Raw genomic sequence first — 8,950 nt, forward strand, 5'->3', positions numbered from 1 at the left:
CCTTTCGACGAGTACGCTCGGGCCGAGCTCCGAGTATTTATAGCTGCTCGGTGATATGGTTGAATCGCTCCCGTGTGCATGATTTACGACTGTTTGACAGCTTTATTACATGAGAGGAATGTCTATTTCTTACACATTCCTCCCATGTAATAAAGCTGTCAGTCGCAAATCATACACACGGGAGCGATTCAAACACATCACCGAGCAGCTGTAAATACTCGGAGCTCGGCCCGAGCATACTCGGACAGAACATACTCGCTCAACACTAACGGGGATTTTTTTTTCTTTCTTATTGTATATTTCAGTGTCTTCAGGATCACTCATAGGTCAATATATCTTTAAGCCAATGGGATCTATGAATATTCTATTTTAGTCCTCTTTGATCACGACATATGTATAAACTAATCAAAAGGGGCAACTTTAAAAGCAAGTAACATTGTGTAAAAAAAAAAAATAATGAAGAACTCTTAAATCATGAAACAAAACTCCTTCCCCCGGCTTCCCATAAAAAATCATGTAAGATAAAAGCACAAAAACACAAAAGGCAAAATAACAACAAAAAATATCACCAAATCAAACAATAAGACAGTTCTACAAGTTAGAAAGGCTATGGAACATACAAATGGGGTTGCTTTGAATCCTTCCTCCAGTTGTACATTATGCTATGGGCTGCAGAATACAATTGAAACCGCTACAAATGGCACGGAGTTAATTAAAGACCTCAGTTAGGGAACCAAACTGATGCCCAAAATAAGACATGGACCTCTCCAAATGGAATTACAGAAGTCTATTAGTGCTATTGTCAGGACCACTTGTGGGGTGGCCCAGCTCCAGGACTCATTATCATTGTGATCTTCTTACCAGTCTATTAGAAAAAAAAATAAAATCACAATAAAATGTATGACTTCATATGATCACTGGCCTTCACAATCGAAGAAAGGTAAGGAAGAGAAATTGACCTAATGACGTTGCTTTCGTAGAACTAAACCGTAATGCCTGAGCTTAGCATCCGGAACGCTGTATTGTTACCCTGTTTAAAGTCACAAATCATGGATACTTGCGATAATACGTTTAAAAGGCTCGGGGGACACTGACTTTGTGACCCAATCCCTAATTACATTGGTAAAGACGATGGAGAAGACCTTCTTACTAACAAGATGGTCTCCAAAGACTAATACAACAATGGCATAAAAGGTGCTATAGCAAATACTAAATCTAAAGGATTTGGAAACCGTAAGATGCTAATTAAATGTTGTGTTGTGCTCGGCAGCATGGGATAATATCCATTTATCGTTCTACATGTAAAATTGGAGGATAAGAAAAATGCTGAGAAAAAACAAAAGAAACCCCCAAAAACTTCACATTTTATGACATCGCTACTAAATCTTTGTGGAAAAAGTTATGTATGAAATGAATCTGAAACAGTATCTGTCTTGTGCAATCAATTGTGTAATTTATATTTCAAAGCAATACTAATCATTTTAATTTAGAAAATTAGGGCCCGATTAATCAAGACCGGTATTTTTCCCGCCGGTTTTGATGAGGGGGTGCGCTGGAGTTTATATGCTCCTGATTTATGAAGAAGTGTGCTGGAGTGAGATTTTTTTTTGGTGTAGGGAACGCCACAGCTCGTTATGAATTAAGATGGGCTGTGGAGTCTTGTCCCAGCTATGCTCATTTAAGCGGAGCTGGGAGAAACTGGAGTGAAGACGCCAAAAGTGGCAACATTTAGGTAAAACTCTGAGTTGAGCCTAATTTTTGAAACTTTTCAAAGCTTTTATGCTACGATTCGGGTGTGAAAGCTTCGATGAATCGGGCACCGAGTGAATTAATTCTAATTTTAGGTGCTGCAGTGAAAGAAAGTGATGAAAGTACAAGACATGTATTGACCTTAATATGTGTTAGGGCTCATTCAGTTTTTTTGACATGTGAGAAAAACAGACAGAGCTTCATCAGTGATTTTCATCTGAGTGCCATCAGGTTTTTTTTTCACTGATGACAAAAAAAAAAGTTTCTCCACCTTCTCCTATCAGTCAGTGAAAAATGGTTCAATATCGGACATGTCTCCACGATTTTGCATAGATCTGTAGGTCTGACAAAAAAAATCTGACAAGAACAGTCCAATAGACCATCCTATCCATGAAAAAAAAAACAGACAGCACTCGTACGTGAAAAACGGACATCTGAATGTGGACTTAACATCAAAACCATTCTGTGAATTACTTTTAGTCTGAGCAAGGGGAAGCTCTATACACTTTTTGTTATTTTTTTTTTATATATTATCAAATTTTGTAGAGTTAAATCCAATCTGATTGACTTATTGCTCGCTTGTGTATTTTTTCTTTTAAAAACTCAGGGTAAAGTCCCAGACAGATTAAAGACCGCATACCAATTATGATCTACACATTTTTTGCACAAAGCCAGACGCTGTAAAATATTCACCGTTCATTAAAATCCGTTATAAAACCAAAATTGCACAAGTTAATCTCAGCATTTTTTTTTGCAACTAAATGTCTTATTTTCTTAAGTTCAAACAAAATCTATCAATAATTAAAAAAAACACAAACATTTAAAATCGAGGTAGTTTTCTTCGCTCCAACTATTGAAATAATTTCTCACCCACTCCCAACAAAATAAAAAAAATAAAAATAAAAAAAAAGACACAATAAATGGCAACACTGTAACATTTGTATCCCCTCCCCGTAACAGGAGGAGAATCCCTCCCAGTATCAGGAGGTGAATCCCTCCCTTAAAAGGCTTCAAAATTATTTTTTTTTAGGTCTGTAAACAACAGCAAAATGCAGCAACTGCATTTATGTTTGTGCACCCGTGTTGAAGATAATACATTCAACTCTGTCAAGAAATAAATAGATAAGAAAGAGTAAAAAAAAAAAAAAAAAATAATAATAATAATGAAAACTTTTTTTTTTTTTTTTTCCCATACAGGGATATGCAATTGTCTTTCTTTTCTTATTCAACTGATGCAGAGCAGCCCTGGTATCCAACTGTCTGCAAATCAGTTCTTTAGTTAATCCTTGCTCAATCCTTGCACACCTGTCTTGCATGAGTGGAGAAATGCTTTAAAAAGTAGTGGTAATTGCTCCAGAGGTACATTCAGCAATTTTCCTAGTTAAAAGTTCAAACAAACAAAGAAAAAAGGTTAAAATAAATCTATGTATGTAAAAAACACATGAAAAGCAAAAAAAAGTCAACAAAAAGTTATAGTATAACTCCTTAAAGATGATATCCAGGACTCTTTGAGGGGATTTTTTAGCAACTGGGTTAAGAACTTACCGGTATGTAGTTGCTAGCTAGCCTCCCTCCTGTTCTGCCATGCATCGATCTGTCCAGTTCAGGCAGTCCAGCTTCATTTGACCTCACATCAACAGAGCAGCTCTTTGGATCTGGTCTTGAGGCGTCACTACCGACATCATGTCAATTTAAAACTGGTTCCCTGCAGTTTGACAGCAGGGAGCCGGCTGTCAATCAGTATGACATCAGCAAAGACACCCCATGGATAGAACGGAAGAGAAGAAGCATGTAGTTGCTAACTACCTGCCACTGATTCTTCCGCTTCTGGTGACGTCACGCCAACAGTGCAGCTTCTTTTCTTCCGCTCTGCTCTGATGACGGGGTGTCTCTGTCGATGTCATGCTAATTGACAGCTGGCTCCCTGCTGCCAAACTGCAGGGAGCCCTTTTTACATCGGCAAGACATCGGTAGTGACGCCCCAAGAGCAGATCGGGAAAGAAAGAGCTCCTCTGCTGACGTGAGGTCAAATGAATCTGAACCACCTAAATAGGACAGATCGGCAGAATAGGCAGGTGGTTAGCAACTACCTTAGGGTAAATTCTTAGCCCAATAGCAAAAAAAACAAACCCAAATCCCTTTAATAAGTTGCCCATTTGGGGCTTTAGGATAAAGCTATTCTTCTTTATCATTGTCACCTTGAAGTCGTCGCAGTATTTTTATTTATTCATCGACGTGGCTGTATTTTTGCAGGATGAGTTGTATTTGACAGTGGCAGGATTCTCGGGTACATATAACTTATTACCAAACTTTTATTAACTCTTTATAGAGAGAGAAACAGAAGAAAAAAAACAACAAATAGTAATTCTGCTGATTTTTTGTTTTTGCTTTTACATTTTACTTTTCATTGGCGCCACTGAATCCGCCTCCTGTGGAATTGAACATGAAGAGGATGTCAGAGGTCGGCCGCAGCCCGGACGTCCTCTTCATGTTCGATTCGTCCGAAGGTGGAGACTGTGACGCCGGCGCTGATTGGACTCCGGTGTCACATGTCACAACAGCCGCAGGGAGAACGAATGCTGACACCGCTGGAACGGTGCCGGCACAGGATGTGAGTATAGGCTTTTTTATTTTATCGGAGCCAAACATTTAGATCAAGAAAGGGTTGTCCAAGTATTTTGTATATTTTGTGCAGGGAATATAGTGAGGGGCAATTATACATTCAGGAGCTCTGCGTAGGGCAGATATTTGTATTTAGGAGCATTATAATGACTCTGCTATCTTTAAGGTCATCGTGTGGGGATGTGCTGCAGAAGACCGGAGAAGATGGAAGTCTGCAGAGACGAGCTGTGAGAAAAGTCATCATGGAGTCTGGACAAGATGAAGAACAGAGAGAATGACTGACTCCAATCAGAGACCATATCATCTATAAAGGTACCTGGATGTAAATGTATTTTTTTTTATGATCCTAATTCTCATGCCGTTGGAAAGGGAGAATCTTAAAAGTGTGCACTTATGACAATCTGCAGCCACTCTAACAAACCTGGACATGCCCTTTAATTATAAAATGAAACCCTGTAGCCAATCCCAACAGCGTGTAATATCCTCACTGTCGGGATTCAGCTCTGCTTGCAGGTTCCAGAGTTCCAGCCACTTCCTTCATATGTGATTTTCATACTTAGTCACATGACAACTAGCTTTGCTTTCTGCTCCTCTCAGTTTTTCACTGAACAATAAGAGAATTAGGAAGAGCAGCTAGTTGGCATGTGACTAAATGTGAAAATCATATATGTGCTTGGGGGGTGGGTGACGCCAAACTGAGTTCTTGCCCTGGGTGCTGGAAAACCTAGACACACCTCTGTAGTTAGGTCATTTTTACAACACAATGAATGACTTAAAACCATCACATGGTAAAATGTCAATGGAAATATAATGAAGTTCTGGTTCTTAAATGAAGGGGAGGAAGAAAACTCAGGAGCAAAAATGAAAAACTGAGCCAGACAGAAAGAGTTTAAACAAACAACAGTTAACTTATATTGTTGATACGTCTTCCCATGTAAACACAGTTTAAGGCCTCATTCAGTCTTCAGATTTTCTCACATATGCGAAAAAAGGACCAGTTACTTAGTTCAGAGTTTGGTCCCGAGTGTCAGAAATTTTCTCAAGTTTCTCCGCCTTTTCTTTTCCGACAGTCCGTAAAAATAGGACTGCACTCGAATGTCATGGCTGATTTTGATCTGAAGCTCAAATTATAAATTGGACATGTCGCCGCGACTTTCCGCGGAACGCTCAGTCCACTGAAGATTACAGACATGTGAACTATAGACTATCAAAGTTATAAGTGCTACCCATGAAAATAATGGAGAGCACTCGTACGAGAAAATCGAGGCCTTAGACATGTGTCCTAATCCAGTCTTGGCCATCATGATGGACAGATCTCGACTAGTTGCTGGATACTTACCAGCAATGTAGCGAATCTCAGGCAAACACATCATAAGGTCCGGGAATCTGCTGGGTTGATGTGGATACCTATACTCCGTGAAGTCCTGGCACACGTACCAATATCTCTTATTCAGCTGTTCAAGCTGAGAGATACTGCTAAGACCTTGGATATCTGTTGAAGAAAACACAAAGGTAAGAACTGAAAAGCCAAGAAGGACCAAAGGTCAAAAGAAATTCTAGGTTTGAACGTCAAACCCTTGTTTCATTAAAGCATGAAATTACAGCAAGTTCAATGTCACACACACAAAAAAAAAGATAACTAAATTTTATGACCTAAATTGTAGCTTATGTAGAAATCCTAAAGATTACCTTCTTATGTTATTTATTTAAAAATATTTGTTATTAATACTTTGAATAATAATGTATTAGTAAACAAAAGTTTTAGTTTTTGGTGTAAATAAGCAAAATGAAATAGCAGAATTATTTGTTGTACCAGAAAAAAAAAAACATAGAAAACCTGGACAAAAAAAAAAATAATTCAAAAATAATTCACCTTCTGCTCTGTCCCCACATAATGGACAACAGCTCAGCCCACCATATAGATATCTGTAACCAGGTAAAAAGTTACCAGTGGTTGCTTTTATTTAATTCCCACTGCTCCCCTGAATTTGCTGAGTTTTTAAAAAAAAAACAAAAAAAAAAAAACCCCACCATCTAGTTTCAGATATATGGGCCTTTTTATTTAGGGCTACTTATTATAGTATTCAACAAGAGAGCATGGCTCGAGGGTAATAATGCATGGCAGCTTAAAGACACGCCCCAGAGGATCTGTGAACCACGCCCAGTTGATAAAGATCCTAAATATTAGCCCTAAATAAAAAGCTTAAAGAAAAAGCCAGCTCACTGTAGTAACTTAATTTGATCCGGAGCTTAAAGTGTAACTGTCGGGTAAAGGTGCTACATGCACCAGAAAAGTGGTAGTGTCCTCACCAATAAAGATGAAGATTTTGCATCTTCTTTTACAACACTGAATAAAAAAGCCCACATCTCTGGAACTGAGTGACGGATATAAAAAACAAAAATACCACGTACTAGGGAGCAGCGGGAATAAAATAAAGGCAAAAATTGGCTACTTTTGACCTGTTAAAAGGCGCTCTTTAACCACTTCACGACATATGACGTAAACTTACGTCATATGTCTTGTCTCTGTCTTTGATGCAGGTTCGCAAGCCGAGCATCTTTCCCTGCACATGACGGCAAATTTAAAACAGCCATCTTGTGTCTAACAGCTGCGGGTGGAGTGGAGCCGTTCCACGCTCCCATCGGAGCACCCATTACGTGATTGTAGGGCGCTGATGGGTTATCATGACAGCCAGGGGTCTGCTGATGACCTCCATGCCTGCCATTATGATCCTCCTGTGAACGTCGGCTTGTGGCCGGCGTTCATAGGAGATTGTGATTTCTGCTATACATAGCAATGCTGATGGCCTGATATGTATAGCACAAGCAATCACAATTTTTTTTTAAATATGGTAAAAAGCGGGAATATTTTTAAAAATATGAAAAAAACGAAAAAAAACACAAGTTCAAATCAAATCCTTTTGTCTCCTTAAAAAATAAAAGAATAAAAAAAACACATATTTGGTATCACTGCATTAGAAAAAGTCCAATCTATCTGATTGGTAAACGGCGGAAAAAAAAATAAAAATGCCAGAATTACAAATTTTTGGCCACTGCAACAAAATCCAATAAGAGGCAGTCAAAACACTGTATCTACCAAAATGGTGTCCGTAAAAACACGCAAAAAATAAGCCCTCACCCAGCCCAAGATACCGAAAAAATGTAAATATTACAGGTCTCTGAAAACGGTGACATGAGCTACATATTTTTTTATTACAAATTTCCAAATTTTTTATACATGTTTGGTATCTGCGTACTCGTACTGACCTGGATAATCATATTTCCCAGTCAGTTTTACCATATAATGAACATGGCAAATAAAACCCCAAAAAACAATTGTGAAAATTGCACTTTTTTTTGAAATTTCAACGCACTTGCAATTTTTTTCCTTATTTTCCAGTACACTATAAATGAATGGTGTCATTCAAAAGTACAACTCGTCCTGAAAAAAAAAAAAAAAGCCCTCACTCAGCCATATTAACAGAAAAATTAAAAAAAATAGTTATGTCTCTTGGAAGAAACAAAGGAAAAAACTAAAACGAACAAAAAACGGAAAGTGGCCATGGCGTGAAGGGATTAATGATATGGGGATCCAGGATCCTTTTAAGCACCCAGCTAAAACATTAATAATCCTATTTTTTTTTGTGTGGGGGGGATTTGGTGCAAAAATAGGTCTTGAAGAAAGTAATACATCATATTAGTCATAAAAAGTTTTAGAATAGCAGTCAGGGGGGAAAAAAAATAGAAATAATAGGCAAAGTCAACGGAGCTCTGAAATATGAATCCTAAAACAAGAATGACACTATCAAGCGTGTGTGGTCACTACATTGATCTACTGATGTCAACATTCCCAGATAAAGTGAGAACAGCTGGCGATCTGTCACAAAATCCCTATTTGGATAGGGCTAATCTTATAGTGCTGCTCCCTGTAATACATATGTGACGTGACGCGCGTCCTGGCCTTGGTGGCAGCATTAAACTGTTATTAAGTGGTGATTAATAAATGGAAAACTACGCATTGCCTCAACACAACTTCCAAAAAAAGTGCACTGCCACCTAGTGTCATGGAAAATCTGCCAATGCAAATCACAAAACACCAGCGGATGCTCACCTTGATTCAGGAAGTTAATGGCTTTCATGCAAACGTACTCTTCATTGCTCACTTTCATTTGCATGAACTTTCGATATAGGTAGATGAGTCTCTCCATCACTTCCATGCCTTCCTCACTAAATCTGATGAAACGACACAATTTATTATAAGTAATGGGAATTTTTCATTAAAATTATTTTTTTTGCTTGCAGTTGGATAAACATTACATAGAATTTTATTCATTTGAACACAACTAGTCACCATCTCAAAAATGGCAATTTTTTGCTTTAATTTTATTCCCATTGCTCCCCTAAGTATTTTTTTAAATCCACCTTATAGGCCTTTTTTAGTGCTAATTTATAGTATTTACCAGGGGGTGAGGCTAATTATGCAAAACTATATGAAGACACGCCCCAGAAGAACCAGTAATCCACACCACCTTGATAAACACCATAAAATTAGGACTACATAAGTTTTTTTTTTTAAAAA

General features: G+C 38.1%; 1 protein-coding gene across 1 annotated transcript; it reads right to left on the bottom strand.

Moving 5' to 3' along the window:
• Positions 1–262: 262 nt before the first annotated feature.
• Positions 263–8,600, bottom strand: LOC141153084 (nuclear receptor subfamily 6 group A member 1-like). The gene is made up of 3 exons (XM_073637756.1): positions 8,483–8,600; positions 5,711–5,863; positions 263–3,126 (listed from the first exon to the last, which is right to left on the bottom strand). Exons 1-3 carry the CDS (start codon positions 8,586–8,588, stop codon positions 3,029–3,031), a joined length of 357 nt encoding a protein of 118 aa, XP_073493857.1. The 5' UTR covers positions 8,589–8,600; the 3' UTR covers positions 263–3,028.
• Between the last annotated feature and the right edge of the window lie 350 nt (positions 8,601–8,950).

This window comes from Phyllobates terribilis, unplaced genomic scaffold (assembly GCF_046119375.1).
Source record: "Phyllobates terribilis strain yellow unplaced genomic scaffold, ASM4611937v1 Scaffold_7__3_contigs__length_470593459, whole genome shotgun sequence".
Taxonomy (NCBI): Eukaryota; Metazoa; Chordata; class Amphibia; order Anura; family Dendrobatidae; genus Phyllobates; species Phyllobates terribilis.

What these genes read in the sequence shown, in the direction of transcription:
- LOC141153084 (XM_073637756.1), bottom strand. Translation starts at nt 8,588, where the DNA reads ATGGAAGTGATGGAGAGACTCATCTACCTATATCGAAAGTTCATGCAA. An exon ending in CATTAACTTCCTGAATCAAG is followed by an intron (nt 5,864 to 8,482) that starts GTGAGCATCCGC and finishes TTTCTTCAACAG; the next exon opens with ATATCCAAGGTCTTAGCAGT. An exon ending in TGAGATTCGCTACATTGCTG is followed by an intron (nt 3,127 to 5,710) that starts GTAAGTATCCAG and finishes ACTTTTAACTAG; the next exon opens with GAAAATTGCTGAATGTACCT.